Raw genomic sequence first — 24,200 nt, forward strand, 5'->3', positions numbered from 1 at the left:
ATGGAGATTACATTTATTTATACTTAATCTCACCTAAATAAACTTATTCAAGTTTTGTTCTATTTTATGCCTATTGAATGTTGATTGAGTCCAACTTTGTCATATAGTAAACATAGAATCAGTAAAGGGGTGGCTATATTCAGAAATAATGGATTATGAAAGCCAGTAGTAGCCATTAGTGCTGCAAAAATTAATCGATACAAGATCGAGATCTAGATTCAGGCACCTATGCGATCTCATTGCATTTCTAAATTTGAGCTAGAATCGTGCAGCACTAGTAGGCTGTCCAATTCATTTTAGTTACTCTCATGTTTTTGCTACAAGAGAGAGATTTTAGAGGTTTAGCTTTGATGTCTGTTTAAAGCCACAGTAGTTGGCTCCAGGTGCCACATTTTGAATGTAGTTGAATGTTCAGCAACTACAAGACTAAAGACAATACATATTTTCATGGAACAAATGAGAATGGGGTGAGAATCGAGATTCACATTTGAGCAAGAATCGTGCAGCACTAGTAGCCATATTGGATAATGGCACACCTCTCAAGAAAAACATAAAATAACGATTTAATAGATTTTTAAAAATATTTACTGTACAGCAATAATATTAACAGTGCACAAACTGCACAAACAAGTCTTTTAAATGTCAAACACAGGAAAGACTATCGAAAATACGGTAGTGATCCCCCACAAACACACACACCCATACCCAACCCCATGTTCAGGTGTCGTCCATGTCTCCGGTCACGTTGCTGTCGCTGTCGCTGGTGACCAGCACCTCTCTGTTCTCATAGGTCCAGAAGCCGTTGAGGTCGATGAGGATGCTGGAGACCGTGTCGCCCTGGCAGCTGTTCACCAGGTCCTGGAGGGTGATCTTGAAGGGGTCCTTGGGCTTCACCATGTCAAAGATCTCATCCTGAGAGACGGACAGAATTTTTATTTATTTTTGTACCCCTTTTTCTCCCCAATTAAGTATTTATGCCAATTGATTCCTCCCCATGCACATTTCTGTGTTGTCACTTCTGTTGTGTCCTACCGGACGGCGTAGAGCAGTGGTTCCCAAAGTGGGTCCTTGAGGGAGTTCCAGGGGGTCCCCAGCTAAATGATAGTTTGGAACCAAATGGACCCTTATGGGTCTGTAACTCTGAGTGTACAAATGGAACCAAATGGACCCCTTTAATTTAAAATTTAAATCAAAACGGGCTGCCAGAGCCGTAAAAGTCTTTTCTTATGGGGGTCCCTGGCATATCTTTTCAAATGGGGGTCCGCGGGCTAATTAGTGCCAATTTGGGGGTCCTTGACATGAAAGAGTTTGGGAACCACTGGCGTAGAGCCTCCCGTGCAACACTCTCCGCTGACGGATGCCCCCCCCCCCCAGCCCCGTAGGATTGCGTGCAGTGACCATAACCACCCTCCCCGCCCCGGCTTCCCTCCCTTCCCTGACCACGGGCCAATTGTGTTCGTGTAGACGCCGGTCAAAGCCGGATGCACCGCGGTGGATTTGAAACCACAAGCTCCGCGGTGGTGAGCAGACAACTTCACCACTGCCTGCGCCGCCCGAGGCGCAACAGAATCATACGGCTGTAAATCAGTGGGCGAGACGTGCAATCTTCATCGTTTCGTTGTTTTTCAAGAAAGGAGATGTACTTTGTCTGTGCGTGTAGTACCTTGACATCCTGGAAAGAGACAGGCTCCTGACCGTGGATCTTCATCTGTTCTTGGATGGCCTGGAACATTGACAGCATGAAACAGTGATTAATTACTAGGTATACGGACTTATTTTTGCCATAACAAAGCAAATTAAAAGACATACGATGTTATAAAAAGAGTTTCAAACTGAAGATATTTGTGTCCGTAGAATTACTGTACATGAATGCACGTATTGTGTGTCTTGTGTGATTTTGCACATGATGTACTTTGTTCAACGTCATGCGTTTGTGGAGTAGTAATCTCTCAAGACGGATTCAGAGCTCCGCAGCTGAATCCACAAATGGACACGAGGGGTAATCAATTCACACTGGGCTTGTATAAACAATGTGCACTGTATATTCCACTATGATTGTGTGAGTGTTGCCTCATGTTCTGCCCTTGTGTTTCAGTGTTTTTGTGAACTAACTAGCATAGTGGTCATGTATTCAAAGTGTGTGTGTGTGTGTGTGTGTGTGTGTGTGTGTGTGTGTGTGTGTGTGTGTGTGTGAGTGTGAGTGTGTGTGTGTGTGTGTACTGTATACTGCAGACGGTACCCTGAAGAAGTAGTTCAGAGCGAAGACGTTGAGGTATCCTTGGTTTTCCATGTCCAGCAGTTTGAAGATGTACTGCAACGCTGCAGGCTCCTTCCTGTTCTCCAACGCCAAGACAAAGTCTAGATACGTTTTGTAGTCCTGGAGGAGAAAGACATGGGAAGCAAGAATATTAAAGATGGAGTGCCATGACTTCTTTCCACCCTAAAACATGATCATCAGGTCTTATTGTTATATAAGGAGGTATAGTTTTTTTCAAAAAAAGTGTACAGTATTTGTTAAAATGTCGTTTTTATGTGGCCACGCCCAACAGTTCATTAAGTATGCCTGGTGGGTGGTGATGGGTGGTGATCCACCTGAACTTAAGCCGCACCCACAGCTGTAGTTGTATGATAAAGGGGGAGGGGCTGATAGTGTGATGTCACTATATTACTGTATATTTCAGTGACCCGTTTGACTGTCAAGTGTTCAGCCTCTAGGAAGAAACCCTAAATACAAAGTTAATACACCATTGCACATAAAAAGGACTCCAGGGTGTCTAATGGAGTACTGTCACCTCATAGACACATGAAAAACTGGAAGAATACAAAGATTGTGGCACTCAATCTTTAAAGGTATATTCAGTGATTTGACTTAATTCAAATATCACTTATTTTTTCTTTTTTTCTGGATAATTCTCCCTACTATAGAGTGTGCTGACCATATAAGGAGTTCCTCCCTGTCCCCAGTGAGCCCCTGGGGTCAAAAAACCCTAGTTTCAGTTTTGGTGGCGGGTGGCAAAGCCTTCATCCAATCAGGATGAGAGGGGCCTTCCTCCAATCATGATCGAGTGGGGGCGGGCCTTGGTGCACATGCTGTTGGCCTGTTGCACTTCCCCCCACTGTAGAGCGTGTGCATGTGCACATTTTGTTACCGGGCGGACTGGGTGGTTTTCCAAATCACCCAAATCACTGAATGCTCCTTTAAAAGAAAAGTACAATAAAGCGTGCACATCCACATCACTTAATAATGCTAGCGCCTGCATGCATGAAACAGTTGACACCGTGCTGGGTTAGTTTAGTTACTGCTGCTAGTTTAATGCCGTCTTTCTAGAAGCCTAGGGTCCGGACTAGGTTTTATGTTTAACCACGGTAAACCACAATAATGATTACCGTCACATCCCTAGTCTGGACAGGGCCACAGAGACATTATTCATACCATTTCTCCGTCATAGGTGAGGCATTCCTGGAACACTCTGTCCAGGAAGACCGAGGTGAGAGTTCCAGTCCCGTAGCGAGACAGCTCCTCTTTACTCAGCATGCCGTTGTGGTCTTTATCCAGGTTCAGATACTGACCTGGAGTGGAGACGGAGACAGTCACAAACACACACATTTTCATTAAGGTCGAGTATTTCCGGGTGCTACCAACACCTTTACATAGTTTGCAATGGGCATACGCATGTATGCACATACTACAAGAGGTTGGAAAGCACAGAAAGGCACATTTAGAATAGATGTAGTTTTGCTTTACCATAGACTCGGAGAGCTGAAGGCGCCGAGAACCAGTTGGACTCTTGGCTCTCTTTGGAAAGCTCCTCGTCTCTCAGCTAGGGAGGGAAAGAGATAGCAGGGAGGAATTTAGTTAAGGAAAGACATGTGGCTTCTGTATTCACTTAGGGACCAGGTACAGGCAATTATACCAATAGCCTACCTCCAACAGGTCATCTAGAAAACTGCACGCCAAGATGTCCTGAATCTTGATCTTCCCTAAAAGGAAGAGGAAGATTTGTCACAATTTTTACATAATCGCCTAATCACAATTATTTGAGATAATCACAATACAATAATCATCTCCATGTTGAAAACATTTTCAAACATTTTCCAAAAAAGCGGCATTCCATTTTTTATTTCGAAGCCTAAAAGGCAAACAGAAATTACGATTATTTTTGATTTTCCAATTTTGTTTGAAATGTTGATTTCGAAGCCAAAAAGGCAAACAGGAAATTGCGATTATTTTTTTTCCTCCAACGCGTCATTACATTTTTTTTGTATGAACCCTAAAAGGCAAACAGAAATTATTTCTCTTTTTTTTTTTTTTATATATATTTTTGCGGCTTACGCCTTTTATTGGTTTTTTTGAAGGGACAGACAGTAGGCTGACAGGAAACGGGAGAGAGATGGGGGAAGACATGCAGTAAAGGCCGTGTCGGGCTCGGGAGTCGAACACGCGGCACACTGCGACTGGATTACCAGTCGGGTGCCCAGACGGTTACGCCACCGCCTGGGCCAGAAATTATTTCTATTTTATTCAGATATGTTCCATTGTTCAATGACAAAAACACAATTAAATTGCTAATCGCAATTCTTTGCGTGACAATTCATCGTCAACTTAAAACATTCCCTCCCAGGCCTCCAGGCCAGAGCGTGGCTCTAGACGTGCCAGAGAAATCCGCAAAATAAGCATAGAACTAGAAGACGGGTCACTTCCGCCCGCCCCGGTGATTAGTCCTGTATATGTTGTATGCATAGGGAACGGACTCGACGAGGCGCTGAGAGCAGCGATGATGATCAGCGTGGCTCGGATAAATGCATTAATAGGCTATAAACATGGCATCTTATGTCATTCTGAGCTTAACCCATTTTGACCTGAGATCAGATTCTAAAAATGTCTTCTACATCCTGACAGTTTTCTGAAAAAGCTATGTTTCTACGTCGTTCTTCGATTTTTCAAAAATAGCAGACCTACAAGCTCGTAGCACGCCACTCGGTGGCGCGCTATGAGCTTGTAGATCTGCTATTTTTCAATAGCTAAAGCATAACATAATGCTAACACCAAAAGGGGTTAGGGGCACAGTGGGCAGCTATTCACGAGATTATCTCGTTCTTGGATCTTCTTCTTTTATCAATGCGGCTCAGATAGCGGACCCTGCAGTCAGTCAGTCAGTCAGTCAGTCAGTGTGTTGGAGCGCGCTGTAATTGCGAGGAGTTGTGCCTCACCTGTGCGGAGGGGGTCCAGGAAGAAGAAGAACTTGCGGACGGCGGTGCACACGTAGAAGGAGTAGAAGGACTTCTCCAGACCGTCCAGCTGCGGCAGAGTGGGTATCAGCTCTAGAATGTAGTTCTCTAAATCCTAGAAACACAGAGAGAGAGAGAGAGAGAGAGAGAGAGAGAGAGACAGACAGAGAGAGAGAGAGGAGATATGAACATCACATGACATTAAATCATGAAAAACTGTCTATCCCTCTACCCATTTATCCCTCTACCACTGTGGGAAGGAACGCTTACCGATTCTCTGAGGTAACCCTGTCCTGCCACATCATACAGACTCAGACCTATCCTGGTTTGATGCAACCACACTAGAGAGAAAGAGGTGCGCGCGCGCGCGCGCCGCGCGCGCGCGCGCGCGCGCACGCACGCACGCACGCACGCACGCACGCACGCACGCACGCACGCACGCACGCACGCACGCACGCACGCACGCACGCACGCACGCACGCACGCACGCACGCACGCACGCACGCACGCACGCACGCACGCACGCACGCACGCACGCACGCACGCACGCACGCACGCACGCACGCACGCACGCACGCACGCACGCACGCACGCACACACACACACACACACACACACACACACACACACACACACACACACACACACACACACACACACACACACACACACACACACACACACACACACACACACACACACACACACACACACACACACACACACACACACACACACACACACACACACACACACACACACACACACACACACACGAATAAGGACCCACATTTACTGATGTTTCTGCTGTGTAAGCAGGCTCTTTTTAAATGAGTGTTTGATGAAACGCATGCATGAGAGGCAAATCCACTCGCAACGATGACGTTCAGACAAACGAGCAATCGGTACCTTTCCTCATGACGTAGTTGAAGAACTGCATGATGGAGATCCGGCCGTAGGGATCACTGTGGAACAGCTTGGAGTAGACTTTGGCTGTGAAGAATTGTCTACGAAAGATAGGAGCGAGTAGACAGGACATATGGGGCATGTAAAAAGCTGAGGATAGGCCATGGGGTCACCAAAATCACCTGCCCTGTGTTATAAGACATCCTGTGGGAAAAGATTTACATTTTGTCCAGAAGGTGGCACTAGAGGATAGGTCACTCAAATATATAGGGTTCCTACTAGTCTTAAGGTGGCCTTACACTAGCCGATAATCGGGCATTTTTTGACGCTCGGGGGGTGCCCGACTCAATCGATCTGCTCGGGGCGCGATCGGGATCGACCCGATCAACATCAAGCATGTTTGATATTTGCTCTGCCCCGCTCCGATTATCCTGTAGTGTGTGGTGCTATCAGATTGAAAAGAATCGGCTAGTGTAAGGCCACCTTTAGTTAGCATGAATTTGGATGAATGCACTCAGCAAGTTTCACTAAAATGTATCCATTCCATTCCAAGATAAACTGTGTGCATGTGACAGGTTTGGCCTAAGGGTGGCGCCACAGGAAAGGCCACTAGGTCACCCAAATCTAGCCTCGGAAACCCAGACGTTTTTATTTCCATGGAGAAAAAAATAAGGTCTGGGTAAAGTCTAGTTTCTCCCGGCGGATCCTGCCAGGAGCTGCCTATGCCATAGAAAGTGTAGGTGGGTCCCAGTCTACCCAAATAAGGAGGGGTTATCCGCTGGTACACATCCAGTCGAATTTGAGATAATGTTTCTTGAGAACAAAATGGTCAATGGAAGGACGATGGAGGGACTGAGAAAGCCATCAACAGAGAGATGAGGAGGAGAAAAATAAGTCATAACCTCTGCAAAGATAATTAGTAAAATAATTACCTCCAACTCTCACTGTGATCCGTCAGAGTGACATATTATTTCTCGTGATTTACTGTTTTGATGGTGCCGAGGATCATTGCTTGTTGATTAACTAATTACCAATGTTAATATAATCTTGAGCTTGGCATGGTTTATTTAGATGCATAACGGGTACACTCCGCCCCTTCTCTCTGGATACTCACTTGCATTTGGGCCCGGCCTTCTCCCTTACTTTCAGGAAGGCCTCATAGCTGATCATGGCCTCCTCTCCAGTGAGTGGAGGCACCTGATGCTTATCCAACAGGAACCACAGGTTCTAGACACAGACGGACAAGCACAAAGAGAAAAGAACTGAACGGATTGGATTATACACAGCCAGCCAAACACTGGCAGACAAAACAGGAGGTGACAGAGGTAGATAAACCAGGCAGAGGGGCAAAGACGGTAAAGGCCCACCCCACGCATACTCTATTTTTAGGTGATACACTACTCACCGCTGTGGTTGGGAAAACTACAACATGACGTGACGTCACTTTAGCCGCGGTGATAAGAGACTCACCGCTCACCCCAACATATATCTGTTATTTACGGACCTACACCACCTAAGAGGTGAGTAGGTTATTATCACCTACAAGTGGAATATGCGTCCATCTTAATACGGTACTACTAGGATTACACTTATAGTGTAACAGAGTTTGGTGGGTTACACTTGATCCTTCAGTAAGAGCATTTCTTATTGGTTAGTGTGTGGCACCTCATTGAGTAACACTGGTGTTACGAAGGCTTTCACTTAGAGCTCCATATATGGGGATAACCTATAGCCCCACGTATGGAGACAACAGCGATATCCAGTGCTGACATCAGACTAATGTAGACCAAATATGGATATACACGGGTGATGTCATCATGACACGCATCTAATTAACAATATAAAAGAAGGAGGATTATAAATGCGTTAGTCAGTTCGATGGCGGATCCCGTTCTGGACACGAGAGATACTCCAGGTACTACGCAAAGATTCTAAGATTCGGCCTTGCAACTCTACTAGCAGAATTGTACGCTTTGGCATCCCGGTTTAAGTTCGGATCGAACACAACTGCAGCGGGCTCTAACGAGACTATCTTAAAACTGGTGTTCACGTTAGAGCAGTGCCAGTCTAAATGAGATATACCCATGGTAAGATGTGTTACTCAGTACACAATATTTGTGAGTCTGTAATGCGCTTACTGTGATAACGTGAACTAAATTCACGCTAAATGCTAAATGTATCTACCTTAGTGTTAATGTTGTCATACCAAACTGTAAACGGTTTATAAAAACATGCTCTTGGTGACAGTCACGCTGATAATTCTGTTATATACGTGCTGAGGCTTGGGTGTCGTGTGTAACAACAAAAGAAGTGACTGACCAGATACTTCTGTGTATTTTACCAGAATAAACTGTCAACAGAGAAGTGGTCTGGAACTTCATTATTCCACAACACAACAACGCAGTTTGAACGTTACATATAGTCACTTATTGTGTGATATCTAAGACTGTGTGTGTGTGTGTGTTATACCTGCAGCTCCTCATTGTCCAGCAGCTCTCTGCTCTTCCTCTGCAAAAACACAGCTCTCGACTCCTCTCTCAGCTTCTGCAGCACAATCTCATCCTCTGCGGGCAACTACACAAGGAAATACCCCATTGTTATCAACAAAATGACAACACAATAGAAGACCTCATCCTTCCTGGCACTTAGAACAACTCCATAATAGTAACAACAACTTAGCATAGCCTCCCTTTTTTTAGACGATTGATTGAAATTTGTATTATCAGTTTGCAAGTCAATACAAAAACTGCGAAGGATAAAAACAGAAAAAAAACACTAAGACCTGTTTACATCAGGGTCCTCCATTTTTCAATTCATCATAAAGTAACATAAAAAGATGTCCTCTATTATTCTATAACGTGATAATAGCACGATACCCTGTAGTAGAAGCGTGGGATGTTCTTATAAGAGCTGTCTCTGTTGCTCCCTCCTCTCCATTCAGAGTAGAACTTGGTGAACAAGTCCGTCTCTTCTGCTTTCTTCTCCTCTTCGCTCCTCTCGTCTGGACAGACACAGACACACACACACACACACACACACACACACACACACACAGTGCCAAATCATTAGAATCTATCAGGTCTCAAATCGATTGTTCCGCAACGAAACCGAGACCTACAACTATAAGCTGACAATTCAATTCAATTCAAATGGCTTTATCGTCATGGGAAAACATACTTTTACATTGTTGCCAAAGCAAAAAGTGGAACAATACAATCAAAACAAAGCTCACAAGGCGTTGCGCTGCGATAGATCTGCTAGTTTCTGTATTTCCGTCTAAACTCAGACAGTCAATCTAGTTGTTCTCACCCTTTTTGGAGTTGGCCAGTCTCCTTTTTAAAACATCTGACCAGTTGGACGGCTCGTCTTGTTCCATCCTCGCTCCGGACTAGCGTCAGTTTGTCACAAATGAGACATCTTCATCGAAAACAAAATGTAAGCCTCAAGTCAAAACATAAAACAAACATTCATTCACAAATCACTAACAGAGTATACATTATTACATTCCCATAGTCCGTAGGAGGGTGATCAAGACGTGATTGGATAGTCGATCGTCGTGGAGACAACATCGTCCAATGACACGGGGAGAACGCCCTGTTTGGTATACAACTGGCCAATCACAGCGCGACCGTGCCGCCGGGCAGTGGGATCGTAGATTCTACAACCGGAACACAAACAAAGTAAACTGGCGAGTGTATATGACGTCATAGTGTGCGACTGCACTGAAGTCATGCTTCTAGTGAAGTTTGGTTGGAAATTAAGCGGAATGAAGTGATCTTATTTATAACTATGTAAGTGATCAACTTGTCTATGAAGTGATACGTGAGTCGTATTTAAGGGATGATAAATGCAACTCCTTCTGTTAATATCAGGAGAATAGTTTTGCATTCTGGCTCAGATTGTTTTAGAATAGCATGTTAGCATGCCAGCAGATTATTTAGCTAGTTTATTTTTGAAGGATCTATTATGGACTTTACTCTTCATTTTTGTACACATACTTTATCTTTGTTGTTTAAAAAAATGTATCAGTAACAAATAGTAGGACATGAAGAAGAAAAAAACGATTGATTGATTGAAATATTTATTAACAGTTTGCAGAATTACAGTACATTTCAAGCACAACTCAATACAAAGACTGTTAACTGTGAGTGGACGACCCAATAAAGCATTACACTTGTTTACAAGAGGGTCCACCTTGTTCAATTCATCATCCTCTTCTTTTAGTGTTATTTAGAAAGTAAGCAAATAATCACACACCTTAATAATTACCAAGGCTCCATAGCATGGTCTTTTCAAAGCCTCTTATAATGTATTTTCCGGCTGTATCAGACATTTGACATGGTTAACATGCAGGGCAGCAAACAATTGAGTTAGTAATTTGGTGCTCTTGGTTATTACAAAGGTATGAACAAGGTATGGTTGATGGTCTGTTGATGTTCATATATTTCTTCTTTCTCTCTGTCACTCTCTCTCTCTGGCTGTCTGTCTGTCTTGCCTCTCTGTGTTTCTGGGATTCAGAGAACTGCATTCTAGAGCTAGATACCCCACACTCTGCCGCAGTTGCATGGTCTGGAGAAGTCCTCCTGATCCTTCTACGCGAGCACCGCCTTCCATGATGTACAGAGCAAAGCGATGCCTGCAGCTCGCGGACCCTCTCCTCCGCTCGGGTTTCTACAGCTTAAAGGCCGTGGCAGCGTCCCCGTCTATAACACGGGCTCTGTGCAGCGACGGAGGAGCCGCTGGCCCTACTGGTAGGGCTGTCATAATTATTACTCGGAGAGACGGGAACAGGAAGCAGACAAAGACCCATGGACCGGCAGTCGGCCCCGTCAGACTGCGGCACACTGCAGACTTCCTCCCCAAGTCTGTGTTTGCTGCCGGCACGGCCAAGAGGACAAAAGAGATGCTGAGGAGGAAAGCAGCCCTGGCGTCCCTGAGTGATGAGCAGCAGGAGGAGCAGGTAGGGCTGTCACGGTTACACATCTAAGTTGACGATTTAATTGTCACACACATGATTGTGATCAACGAGTTTCTTTGGCATTGGAAATTGGAACATTATGAATCGAAATTAGATTTCTGTTTGCTTCGTATTGGGAAAGTGCACAGGGCACATATGAGGAATAACTGAAATATACCATGAAATCACTGGCATTTTGATACATTTTAAATGTTAAAAAAGCAAAAAAAAAATAGCAGAAATGGCTCGTCTACAAGCTTACATCGTAAGCTTGTCGATTGGCTGAGCAAAGTACATAATTATTGAAGATAAAGGTGGAGGGCAGAAAAGTGAAGACGGAAAAGTGAGGATGCAAATTGTGATTTGGCCATAATGAGATTATGTATGATGATAAGAGCGCCCCTCACTTCACACTTCTTTTTCTTTCAACATGGAACAATTATGATGATTTAACAAAATAATTGCTATTTTGTAATAATGTTGACAACCCTAGGTGGAGGAGGAGGCGCAGAGGGAGGACCAGGAGGCTGTTGGGAGACGGAGACAAGCAAGTAGGAGAAGCATCTCTGCTCTATTTTCCCTTGTAAACCACCGCTGACTAGACACACATGGTTGCTGTTTTAACAGCAGCGGTGAAAAAAGTACTCAAATGTTTCAATGCTGCAATGTAGAACTACTCCGTTACAAGTAAATGTCCAGAATTCAAAATGTACTCGAGTAAAAAAAGTACAAAAGTATTGGCATCAAAATGTACTTTAACAAATAATTAGAAAGAAGAAAAACACCCTTTACCCTGCCCTTTTTGAGTGGTGCAACCACTCCTATAGAGCGTCGCAGTCCCGCCTCCTACCCTGGACCAGGAAATGAAACCCAATGCATTTTTCCCATAGACATTTCTTAAAGTATTTATTTAAAGACGGTTACGCCGCGGACAAAGCCAACTCGAGTCGTGACAACTCATGACAACACAAACAATATTTTGGACCAAAAAAATTATTACAAAGAAGAAAAACAACAAAAAAAGTGTTGTAACCTGCCGTTTTTTTCTTCTTTCTAATTATTTGTTTGGTCCAAAATATTGTTTGTGTTGTTGTCATTTCCTGGTCCAGGGTAGGAGGCGGGACTGCTACGCTCTATAGACAGGTATGTGTGTGTGTTCCTGTGTTTGTTCACCAACAGGTGTCACTGTTGCACAGCCTAACACACAGACACAGATACACACACAGGCCAGGGAGGAGGGCTTGTACAGTACAGTACAGTACAGTACAGTACAGTACAGTACAGTACAGTACAGTACAGTACAGTACAGTACAGTGTCCCTTTGTCCGAGCACGAAAATATATAGCGTTTGTTCACCATCAGGTGTCACTGTTGCACAGCCTAACACACAGACACAGACACACACAGGCCAGGGAGGAAGGCCAGTACAGTACAGTACAGTACAGTACAGTACAGTACAGTACAGTACAGTACAGTACAGTACAGTACAGTACAGCACCACTAACTTCAGACGGGTCTTTCTAATTCTTTGTTAGGCCCACAAAAACTGTGTTTATTGTCATGAGTTGTCACCATCCGAGTTGGTTTTGTCCAAGGCTTAAATGTCTTTCAATAAATACTTTCTGAAACGTCTAGTCCGGGCTGCTCATCGGGGGCGGGACTGCAGCGCTCTATAGCAAAGCTAAGAAAATAAATTCTGCAACTTGTCTTGTTTACCAGGGAAGGACGAGCCCCCTGCGCGCCCTCTGTCTGTGGCTGAGTGGAGGCAGATGAAAGAGGCATCGTACTCTCCAAAGCGCTTTGACTTCCACATGATGACATCGCTGCTCAATTCCGGAGCAGAGCTGGATATCGCCAAGTGAGCAGAGGAGAGAAGTGTGTGTGTGTGTGTGTGTGTGTGTGTGTGTGTGTGTGTGTGTGTGTGTGTGTGTGTGTGTGTGTGTGTGTGTGTGTGTGTGTGTGTGTGTGTGTGTGTGTGTGTGTGTGTGTGTGTGTGTGTGTGTGTGTGTGTGTGTGTGTGTGTGTCAATTTGAAAAAGATATACAGTAAATATAGTTTCTATTCGAGGACATTTAACTTATGAGCAAAACGAATAAATAAAATCACACCCGTGTGAAGTGAGGGGCGCTCTTATCGTACATCATCATGATGTAAAATAGACACTGACGTAAAATTCTCCATTCATTGTCAATGGGAATTTAACGTTTGTGTAGGACGATGTTTCCTATATTCAGCAAAAGCTGAATATAGGAGGAGCTAGCACCCCTCAAAAAGAAACACAAATAACATTTTGAAAGATACACTTATACTTAATTTAAGTATATCGTCGACGTCGATGAGAAATAACTATCCCCATGTTCAAACCTTTTGTGTGTATTTACTACAGCATCACATAAGAGAGCATAGCAGATCCACAAGCTTGTTTGAGCTTGTAGATCTGCTACTTTAGTTCTCTCTCTCTCTCTCTCTCTCTCTCTCTCTCTCTCTCTCTCTCTCTCTCTCTCTCTCTCTCTCTCATCATTTTGCATCCAAACAAACATCCCCCAAACTATAGTTAATTCTCCCGACGTCATTTATGGCATTCCCTGTTTAGTCTTTCTCCACCTTAATGCCCCCCCCCCCCCCCTCTGTTTTAGGTCCCTGCTGTCGTTTGTTGCCATGGAGACGGGGACCCTGTCCTACGAGCTGTTGCTGCGATACCTGACGGCGTGCGTGAGGGACGGCCACGACGGCGAGGTGACGGACGTGTACGAGATCATGCGCGCACGCTTCCCGCTGCTGGAGACGGGCGCCTGCAGCCTCTTCATCCAGTCATTCAGCAGGACTCCGAGGTGGAGGGAGGCCCTCGACATCCTGCGCCATATCAACAAGGTTGTTACCAGTGGTGGGGCTTATGATGCTAAAGAAGACGTGTATAGTTTGTATACAGTATACATGTCCTCTCAATTAAAACCGCGGGGTGCGCCTCGGACGTACCTTTAGGTCCTTTTTAATGATATAAAATTCATTTTTTGACAGCTCCCGTTGCTAGACATGTTTTGCGCAGCCATTCACTTCCCTGTTTACGGTCCAATGCTATTAATGTATATCTACGCCGGCGCTCTCCGTGGTTTTGATCAGAATGCCGATGTTCTCTCCTAATTTCTGACTTAAACCAAGCATCTTGTTTGGAATTATTAACGCTTCTAATGACAGATCAGACGAGGTAGCGTGACGTAGTAATGGATCATTATACCTCCCGGTTTTGGGGGGAAATGGAAGGCGGGGCTTTTCAGAGTAAAATCCCATCTGCTTGGCACTCTAGTGCCTTTATTCTGACAAACTCTGGCAGCATCGTAAGTGTTAAAGATGATGGGGTGCCACGGTTTTGTATGTGTCTATGGAGTTAACATTACTTTTCTTTTATTTTTTATGATTTTTATCCCACGATTTTGCAACCCAGTTTTTTCACCCAGTGCCAATTATCTAATGTAATCCTGGGCGCTACACTTCCTCTGCCAACCTGGGGGGGGCAGCGGACTGACCTCATGCCTCCTTCTATGCATGCGGAGTCCAAGCTGCTTCTTTTCACCTGACAGGGGGGAATTTCCCTGGCCGGACGTAGCGCGTGGAAGGAACACGTTATTCCGACCAGTTCCTTTCCCCTCCATCAGGCGCCCCAGCTGGCCAGGGGGAGGTAGTTTAGAGACCAGGATTACTGCATGTTTTTTGTGAGTGTACCTACCCTAGGGGACACGGGGAGAACATGCAAACTCCACACAGAAAGGCCCTTTCGCCAACCCCACCTCGGGTATGGGCGTTAACATTACTGAGTCTAATAGACCCCCAGGTGTGGTTAAAATATTCAAATATGTCTTGCCTGTGTATTTTTGTTTTCCTCCTGAAAGCGGAAAGCTTTTGAGTCAAAAGGTCCAATCGAAATACACCGCTTTAGTGGCTTCTGTTCAGGTGGAAAACCAGTGAAACTTAATGAAGTGGTGGGTGTGGCGTGGCCACATTAAAACATCATGTTAACACTTTCTATACACTTCTTAAAAAAATAACGTCGTCCTAGTATAATCACAAATCACAATTTCTAAATCATGACAATTTTCGGAAAGATTTGAGGCACATTTTAACGATTTTTCAAAAATAGCAGACCTACAAGTTCATAGCGCGCCACTCGGTGGCACGCTATGAGCTTGTAGATCTGCTATTTTTCAATAGCTAAATTATAACATAATGTTTAAAACACCAAAAGGGGTTCCCGCCCAAAATGGGTTAATGGTTAATGTGGTTAAACGCTAACGTGACATGGATGCGTTCCAGGTCTCAATGGATTAAAGCCAAAGTGCAGTAACTACAGTACGGGAAAGAAAACTGGTAAATGTTTCAACTGGTCATATAAGCGATATTGAGGTCATTGTTTATCACCCAATATCACAAGGTCTAAAAGTGTGTAATATGAACGCTCCCGCAGGTCTCCCTCCCGTCGCCTCGAGACTACGGCAAAGTCATCGCCGGAGCCGTCATGCACGGCGATTGGGCCACGGCGTGGGCGCTCTACGACGAGCTAACCGACAAGGGCCTCAGCCCGCGCCAGGACACCTGGGAAGTGCTGTTCAGGGGAGGACCGAGCGGGTAGGTGCCTGCCACAGTTTCTATATTACATTAATCGCCCTAATCGCATTAGTGTGGCAGCGGTGGCCGAACGGATTGTGGAGCGGTCTTGATACCGGAAGGTCGCCAGTTCGAATCAGCGGTCCGACACGTTCAAATTACCACCGCTGAAGTGCCCTTGAACAAGGCATTGAACCACTACGATGAAATGTGTTCTATGAGCAGGGCCTGGCTGGAAACAAGTTCTTGAGCTTAGCCCAGATACCCTGGGTAAATATAGTAATCATTTCATTTCATTTCATTTGTTTGAGATAATCGCAATTTGTTTTGCATAATCATTCATCAATCGTTTTGTGTTGTAACGTTTTTATGCAGATTAGATTATGACATGTGTCAGTGATTTCTTTGTACATGTATATTATTTAAGCCATTCTGACGCAGGAACCCCTTTTGGTGTTTTTAAGCATTATGTTATGCTTTAGCTGTTGAAAAATAGCAGATCTACAAGCTCAAGAACTGCTATTTTTTTTAAATCGTGAAAATGTGGCGCAAATCTTTGAATATATATTCTTTCAGAGCGAACGTTTTTAACTCAAATCTTTGCTTCTGGGGGGGTCCTTGACATTAAATAGTTTGAGAACCACTGACATAGAAACATGGGTTTTTCAGAAAACTGTCAGGATTTAGAAGGCATTTGTAGAATTGTTCTCAGGTCTAAATGGGATAAAGGGGCATTCCACTCATTTTCAACATTTTACTGTCATTAATATACCTTAGAGCTGTTGGGAATTGAACTGGAGGTCTGAAAAAAAATCATTAACATGGTGAATCACATCACCATGTTAATGATTTTTTCAGACCTCAAGTTCTAGGAAACACAGCAAGTTATTTGTCGTATCTGCCAGGTGCAATTTGTGATCACGAAGCCTAAAAAGGCAAACAGAAATACAAATTGTAACGTTCCAATGTTCAATTCCAAAAAAAAAACCACACACAATAAAATCGTAATCGTAAATAAAATGAATTTGTCCGGCAATTAATCGTCAACTTAAATGTGTAATGGTGCCAGCACTAGGAGCGAGGCGGAACAGGATGGCACGGGGCGGCCTGGAAGCGTCTCCCAGTCTGAGCAGCAGGAGAGGCTTCTGGCCATTCTGCACAACATGAGAAACAACCAGGTGTATCCGCAGCAGAGGCTAGTCGACGCCATCAAGACCTGGTTCGAAAGGTACGGCGACTGCTGAGTCAAAAGTCTAATTCAGGCAGGGGTGGGGCAACTTTGGAGATGGAGATGACCAGCCACTGTATTTCCACACTCACTCCAGACTAGGGCCACATTGCATAATACTGTCGTCGTAGCAAAAAATATCAGATCTACAAGCTCAAAACGCGGCGCACTGCGACACGTTTTGAGCTTGTAGATCTGATATTTTTTTGCTATATTTGAAATGAAATCCTGAATTATATATTTTTTTGCTATTTTCTTTTTAATTGGAACCCTGAAAAGTCTAATTGGTATTTAATTTCAAATGCATTTAGTTCTACTTATGTTAACTTTATGAACTTAAATGCATAAAAAAACTACAATAATATAAAATAGTATTACTACTAGTCATTAAGCTACTAATTTATAGACCAAAGTAATTAAAGCAGGTCATGTTTGCAATGTTTGGGTTGGAATTGTAACAGCTGAAATCAATAATATATCAGTATTCCGATGTTAACCTGCGGGCCGCACGAGGCCCCCGGGCCGCCTGTTGCCCATGTATGGTCTATCTAATTTATACTCTGTATGACGTAAGCTGGAGTCGCCAAAATGGACTGAACTACTGTACACAGAGCCGGATTTACCTTGCTGAGGGCCCCCGGGCTGGAGCAAATTTGAGGGCCCCCCTTGGGGCGCGCGGCAAAGCCGCGCGTCCCGCGATTTGGCTGAGCGGCGCAGCCGAAAACATTTTGGGCTATTTTGTTTTCATTTTGGGGTACCCAGGCCCCTAAAAAGAGAGGCAGGCAGGCAGAAGCTCTCAATGGTTTAACCATAATACAACTAAATACAATAACAATACACACATTTCACTTGAATTGGATTTCACTTTACAATTTTATAATTCAAAAAAAAAAAAAAAAAAAAAAATATTTTTTTTTTTTTTTTTTTGGGCCCCCCTAGTCGGGGGCCCCCGGGCTTCAGCCCACCCTAGCCCAACGGTAAGTCCGGCTCTGACTGTACAAGCGGGCGACGTCGATGTCCGAACGTAAATCACAGCTCTGAAATGACACAGGTGATTCACCGGTTTTAACGGGTTAACCGAGTATACTTGGTTGAACTCTGTTAACCCATTAAGACCTGGAACGCTTTTAACCATTATTTGAAACTTTAGCTATTGAAATATAGCAGATATACAAGCTCATATACCGAGTGCCGCGCTAGTATGAGCTTGTAGAGTTTTTTGAAAAATCGTGAAAACGTGTGCAAATCCTTCAATATATTATATTCTTCTCCCGTTTACGATTTCTCATAAACAACCCTTTTTTTAACTGCTTTTGTGTTCATCCCCCCCAAAAAATTAAATAACTGCTTTTTTGTTCTTCTTCTGCTGTCTCTCATTTCCTCTCCAGTCTTCCAGGACAGAAATGGAAAGCAGGTTGGACCACCGTCAACCCCAAGTAAAAACATATTCACAGCAGTTTGTGTGTAGTCATTATTATCCCAAGGAAATATATTTCACATTTTTACAAAGATCTGCCCAAAAAGATGTGCCGAGAATATGCTTTGGTTGACTAAGACATTATTTTCACATATACACTATTCAAAATATGTTTGAAGTATGGGTATGCTTGTATCTGTGACTCTGTGTACACCTTTGTGTCTGATGTGTGTATTTAGGGGTGTGTGCAGATGTTGTGGGTCATCGTTGGAGTCCATTCACCTCACCACTGAGGAGTACCACCAACTGAAAGACGTAGTAATGACTAGCATCATCCAAGGACGAGATGTCTTCAAGAAGACTACACCTGAGGTATGCACGCACGCGCGCGCACTCTCACCCCAAATCTCCACTAGATGGTGTCATGTGTACTCGTAAGGCAGCCAGTCTATAGAGCGTTGCAGTCCCGCCCCCTACCATGAACCAGGAAATGAATCCCAATGCATTTTTCCCATAGACATTTCAAAAAGTATTTATTTAAAGACGGTTACAAAGCCAACTCGAGTCGTGACAACTCATGACAACACAAACAATATTTTGGACCAAACAAATAATTACAAAGAATAAAAACAACAAAAAAAGTGTTGTAACCTGCCGTATTTTTCTTCTTTGTAATTATTTGTTTGGTCCAAAATATTGTTTGTGTTGTCATGAGTTGTCACGACTCGAGTTGGCTTTGTCCGCGGCGTAACCGTCTTTAAATAAATACTTTTTGAAATGTCTATGGGAATTCGACGCTCTATAGAGTGTCGCAGTCCCGCCCCCTTTCATGGCGACGTGAGACCCAGAAGTGAATTCCCCGTTCATTTTCTTCATAGGCGTTTCAAAAAGTATTTATTTAAAGACCTTTCGCCGTGGACAAAGCCAACTCGAGTTGTGACAAATCATGACAACAAACACAACATTTTGGGCCGAACAAATAATTACAAAGAAGAAAAACAACAAAAATGTGTTGTAACCTGCCGTTTTCTTCTTCTTTCTAATGATTTGTTCGGCCTGAAAAATTGTGTTTGTCGTCATGATTTCTCACAACTCGAGTTGGCTTTGTACGAGGCTTAAAAGGTCTTTAAATAAATACTTTTTGAAATGTCTATGAGGAAAATGAACGGGGGGGAATCATTTCCTGGGCCCTGGTAGGGGGCGGGACTGCACGCTCTATATAGATTGATAGTAGAACGCTATAGCGGGCTCTAGTGGCGCTCGGAGCAGCTGCTTTCACTTCACTTGGTGACGACTCTTTGGGACTGCAGTGCAGTCAGCGTTCACTGCGGATCAGCAGACTGGACTCGGCGCTATTCAGTACAGCAATCAGAATGTTTCATTTCATCGTTTCATTTCAAGGGCCTCCAAATTGATATGTATTATATGTTATATTATATGTATGTAGAGCCCTATCTGAAAAGGTTTTGTGCCAGGGACGCCCAGGAGAGAAGATCTATGTAAATATGTAAATTATTCAAAGGTTTCCAAACATTTTATTTTTTAAATAGAAGATGTACAAGCGACCTCCTGTGAGCTTGTACATCTGCTTTTTTTGAAGGGCCAACATATAACATTTGGATAAAGTGGTTAAAAGGATTGTGATTCCCCCTGGAGCCCCCCCCCCCCCCCCCCCCTCAAGGACCCCTGGGGTCCCCTATAGGGCTCGAACTGCGCTGCTCCCGTGCTTGCGGTTATGTTTAGATTAGGGTTAAAAAATTGTTGTCGATTTGGCCTATAACTCTTGAACTCTAGTCTAGGTGTATAATCACATTTTGGGCATATTTATTTGACAGAAAACGTCATATCATGAACGCAACACGCACCCTCAAAGTGAAAGTGCATGTGTAGGGGCCTCTATACCGAGTTACGTCAAAAAGCGCATTCAATTCTGACCTTGGGGGGTGCCATAAAACGTGCTAGGGTACTGATGCAACCCACAACTCACACAGTCCTGGGTAGGCCACCTGGCCTGGCCGACATACTGTATATGTGCTCCACAGTGCACCCCTTTCTAATTGAGTTAACTGCAATTCCATCATCAGTTCTTTCTACAACCCCCCCCCCCCCTCCCCCCATTTTTGTTTTGTTTTAAATATTTCGTCTTTTTGAACGTGAAGCATCATAATTCGCTCTCGGTTGCATTTACATCTCTCTCATTGCCTCCCTAGCCTCACTTATTAGTTAAAGGAGCATTCAGTGATTTGAGTGATTTGGAAAAAACCCCGGTCCACCCGGTAACAACATGTGCACATGCACACGCTCTACAGTGGGGGAAGTACAACAGACCAACAGCACGTGCACCAATGCCCGCCCCACTCGATCATGATTGGAGGAAGGCCCCTCTCATCCTGATTGGATGAAGGCTTTGCCACCCAAAGCCCAAACCGAAACTAGGGTTTTTTGACCCCAGGGGCTCACTGGGGACAGGGAGGAACTCCTTATATGGTTAGCACACTTTATAGTAGGGAGGATTATCCAAAAAATAAGAAAGAATAAGTGATATTTGAATTAAGTGAAATCACTGAATATACCTTTAAATGTTTGCTTTGTGGGCGTTTTTTGCGTTGCCTATTATTTCCAGCAGTTGTATGTAAAAGTCAACATGGCTCTGAATATGCAGAGTAGAGACTTTAAATTAGTTTCAGCACCTGTCCTATATAGAACAATGGAATCTCCAAGCAGGATATGAGTGTATACTTACTATACTGCATACTTATACTAGGTTGTTCATCCCTCAACTCACTCAGTGCCACAGGGCGCCTAATGACGCCTCCCCCTTATGCCGTGTGTCACACACCGGAAATAGCAGATCTACAATCTCGCAATGCATTGTGTCTCGACGTGCCGTGAGCTTATAGATCGGCTATTTTCACGCAAAAAGTAGAAATCACCCTTTTAATCAGTCGCGTCACCCCCTGCACACCCTCTATCGCAGTGGTTCTCAAAGTGGTGTGTGTGTGTGTGTGTGTGTGTGTGTGTGTGTGTGTGTGTGTGTGTGTGTGTGTGTGTGTGTGTGTGTGTGTGTGTGTGTGTGTGTGTGTGTGTGTGTGTGTGTGTGTGTGTGTGTGTGTGTGTGTGTGTGTGTGTGTGTGTGTGTGTGTGCGCGCAACTATTTTTAACTCAAATCTTTGCTTCTGGAGGTCCCCTCGCACAACATATTTTTGAGATGGGAGAACCACTGCTCTATCACATTCTCTGTGTGCTCTCTCTCTCTCTCTCTCTCTCTCTCTCTCTCAGTAATTGTGGGAGTTTGTTGTTTGAACTGTTGAGACTGAGGGGAATTTCCAGCACGTGGAGCTCAATGTGTGTTTGTCTGGACCACAACTACCCCCTGCTGAACACACACACACACACACACACACACACACACACACACACAGGACTGGCAGACACCTCGGGACAGATGTGGGGGACGAGTGGTGGATTCACAGGGGCATTTAAGATCACAAGCACAAGGGTTTCAGACAGCAGGACATGGCACACGTCTGCAGGGCAGAGGGGCTTAAAGACTGTGTGTGTGTGTGTGTGTGTGTGTGTGTGTGTGTGTGTGTGTGTGTGTGTGTGTGTGTGTGTGTGTGTGTGTGTGTGTGTGTGTGTGTGTGTGTGTGTGTGTGTGTGTGTGTGTGTGTGTGTGTGTGTGTGTGTGTGTGTGTGTGTGTGTGTGTGTGCGTGCCCGCGTGCGTGCGTGCGCTGTGCTGTTGATGGCAGTGCGCACCGCACATGTGCTGTGCGTGGTAAGCACAAATGACATTCAGTCTTTGCCGGGGCAGACAGACGGTTAAATAATATCGGAAATAGACTAATTAATTTAACTCAAGACAGTGTAAGAGGGCCATTTGGTTCCATTTTTACACGCACAGTTAAATTAACACAGGATTCCACTGCACATGACCCGAAAATGCATAACAAACAATGGGCTCAATTCAGTCCGGCATCCTGAATTAATTTGATATCCGTTTTCGGAGTTTCTCGAGAGTTCATTCCGCCACAGAATCAGAAAAGAAAACCTCAATATAATGACACATATAGGGTTACCAGAATAAATATCGTTGCTGTTATTTCTTTTTGTATATTCTTTGTCAATGCCCTATTTCGTCATACTACAGCGTTACTCAAAAGTAGTAGAAATAACATGAAAGTGGGTACATTTACTCAAGTATTGAGTAAATGTATTAAAGGGATATTTCACTTTAAAAAAAGCCTTTGGTCATTTCTTTCGTCTACTCGGGCTTATGTGAACACCCCAGACAGTGTTTAAGTTGCTTGATTCAATATTTAGATATTTGTTATTCATTCACGACATGGCACACAGTGGCAGCGGTGGCCGAACGGATAGCTGAGCGGTCTTGATACCGGAAGGTCGCCAGTTCAATCAGCGGTCCGACACGTTAAAATTACCACCGCTGAAGTGCCCTTGAACAAGGCATTGAACCACTACGATGAAATGTGTTCTATGAGCAGGGCCTGGCTGGAAACAAGTTCTTGAGCTTAGCCCAGATACCCCTGGGTAAATATAGCAATCATTTCATTTCATTTCACACAACTGCGACGGTCTAGGCCAGGCGGTTCTCAAACTCTTTCATGTCAAGGACCCCCAAATTGACACTCAGTCATTAACCCGAGGACACCCATTAGAAATGATAAGCCAGGGCAGGGACCCCCATAAGAGAAGATTACGACGGCTCTAGCAGTGATTCTCAACCATTTTCATTTCACGGACCCCTGGCTTGATTAGGCTCAAGCTTGTAGATCAGGTATTTTCAAAAGATTTTTGTACATTTGAAAACTCGAAACCGGACATTCTGCATAATGAGTACTTTAACTTTTTTTGTACTTTCAGTACATTTTAATATCAATACTTTTGTGCTTTTACTCGAGTACATTTATAAATCTACAATGCTGTATTGATACTTTTACTCAAGTAAAACCTTTGAGTACTTTTTCCCACCGCTGCCCACACGCTGTCGCGGAACGGGCGGGTTGGGAACCACTGCGGGCTATTTAGCCCATTCTGGGTGGGAACCCCTTTTGGTGTTTTAAACATGATGTTATAATTTAGCTATTGAAAAATAGCAGATCTACAAGCTCATAGCGCGCCACAGAGTGGCGCGCTAAGAGCTTGTAGGTCTGCTATTTTTGAAAAATCGTGAAAATATTTATTTCAGAAAACTGGAGGATTTAGAAGACATTTTATAAATGTCGACGTCAGGCCGCCCTAAATGGGTTAGAGGACAGTTCTGCATGTGATATGCATAATTCAGAAGGACAGTGAATAATGGCCTTTTTCCTGCCGCAGACGGCACACAATAATATCCTCAGTGTTAAACACTTTATTTTTGGACATGCCGTTATTATTAATATAGGCGACATCTAGCTCTGGTCCATAGCTCTAATGCCGTCGCATTTAAAGCTATTACTTAGCTCTACAAATGTTACTGTCGACCTCCGGGGCTCGCATAAATGCAGACCAGAGTAGTATAAAAGAGAGTAATGACACCGTTGACTCTCATTGTAACAATGGAATGCGGAAGTGCTCATTCTATCTCAATGGAATAGTTCCAGCCATAGGAGCAATGTTTGGAACTATCGCCCATAGGCACCCGCTTTGCGGCGAGATCAAAGCGTGTCACCACTCTCTTACTACATTACTCCGATGCAGACCAGCCTCTCCTCTGTAGCGAAAATCAAAATAATGTTTTACCCTACTCGCCAATACAAAGACGGGTTGTGTAATTAGAAAGCCTACTTTCCTTAGTGGACGCACTCTGAGCCCGACCACCACACGTATAAGATGCACTTTTTGACCAGAAAGGGATTTTGGT

General features: G+C 44.1%; 2 protein-coding genes across 2 annotated transcripts in view; one reads left to right on the plus strand and one right to left on the minus strand.

Moving 5' to 3' along the window:
- Positions 1-462: 462 nt before the first annotated feature.
- LOC306941681 (serine/threonine-protein phosphatase 2A regulatory subunit B'' subunit gamma-like) lies at positions 463-9,654 on the minus strand. Its single transcript, XM_079527278.1, has 13 exons — positions 9,445-9,654; positions 9,012-9,136; positions 8,605-8,709; positions 7,250-7,362; positions 6,139-6,236; positions 5,500-5,570; positions 5,212-5,344; positions 3,926-3,981; positions 3,746-3,821; positions 3,434-3,570; positions 2,240-2,377; positions 1,664-1,723; positions 463-912 (listed from the first exon to the last, which is right to left on the minus strand). The coding sequence occupies exons 1-13, from the start codon at positions 9,509-9,511 to the stop codon at positions 718-720; spliced, it is 1,374 nt and encodes a 457-aa protein (XP_079383404.1). The 5' UTR covers positions 9,512-9,654; the 3' UTR covers positions 463-717.
- A 181-nt stretch (positions 9,655-9,835) lies between these two features.
- Positions 9,836-24,200, plus strand: part of LOC306942156 (mitochondrial ribonuclease P catalytic subunit-like) — a 31,697-nt gene continuing 17,332 nt past the window's right edge. Inside the window, exons 1-9 of the mRNA XM_079527899.1 lie at positions 9,836-9,926; positions 10,654-11,095; positions 11,586-11,643; positions 12,812-12,950; positions 13,729-13,963; positions 15,552-15,712; positions 16,761-16,919; positions 18,308-18,355; positions 18,576-18,708. Coding sequence (XP_079384025.1) covers positions 10,700-11,095; positions 11,586-11,643; positions 12,812-12,950; positions 13,729-13,963; positions 15,552-15,712; positions 16,761-16,919; positions 18,308-18,355; positions 18,576-18,708 — 1,329 coding nt within the window. The 5' untranslated portion in view covers positions 9,836-9,926; positions 10,654-10,699. The remainder of the gene's footprint in view (positions 9,927-10,653; positions 11,096-11,585; positions 11,644-12,811; positions 12,951-13,728; positions 13,964-15,551; positions 15,713-16,760; positions 16,920-18,307; positions 18,356-18,575; positions 18,709-24,200) is intronic.

This window comes from Electrona antarctica (genome assembly GCF_951216825.1).
Source record: "Electrona antarctica genome assembly, chromosome: 18".
NCBI classification, from domain to species: Eukaryota; Metazoa; Chordata; class Actinopteri; order Myctophiformes; family Myctophidae; genus Electrona; species Electrona antarctica.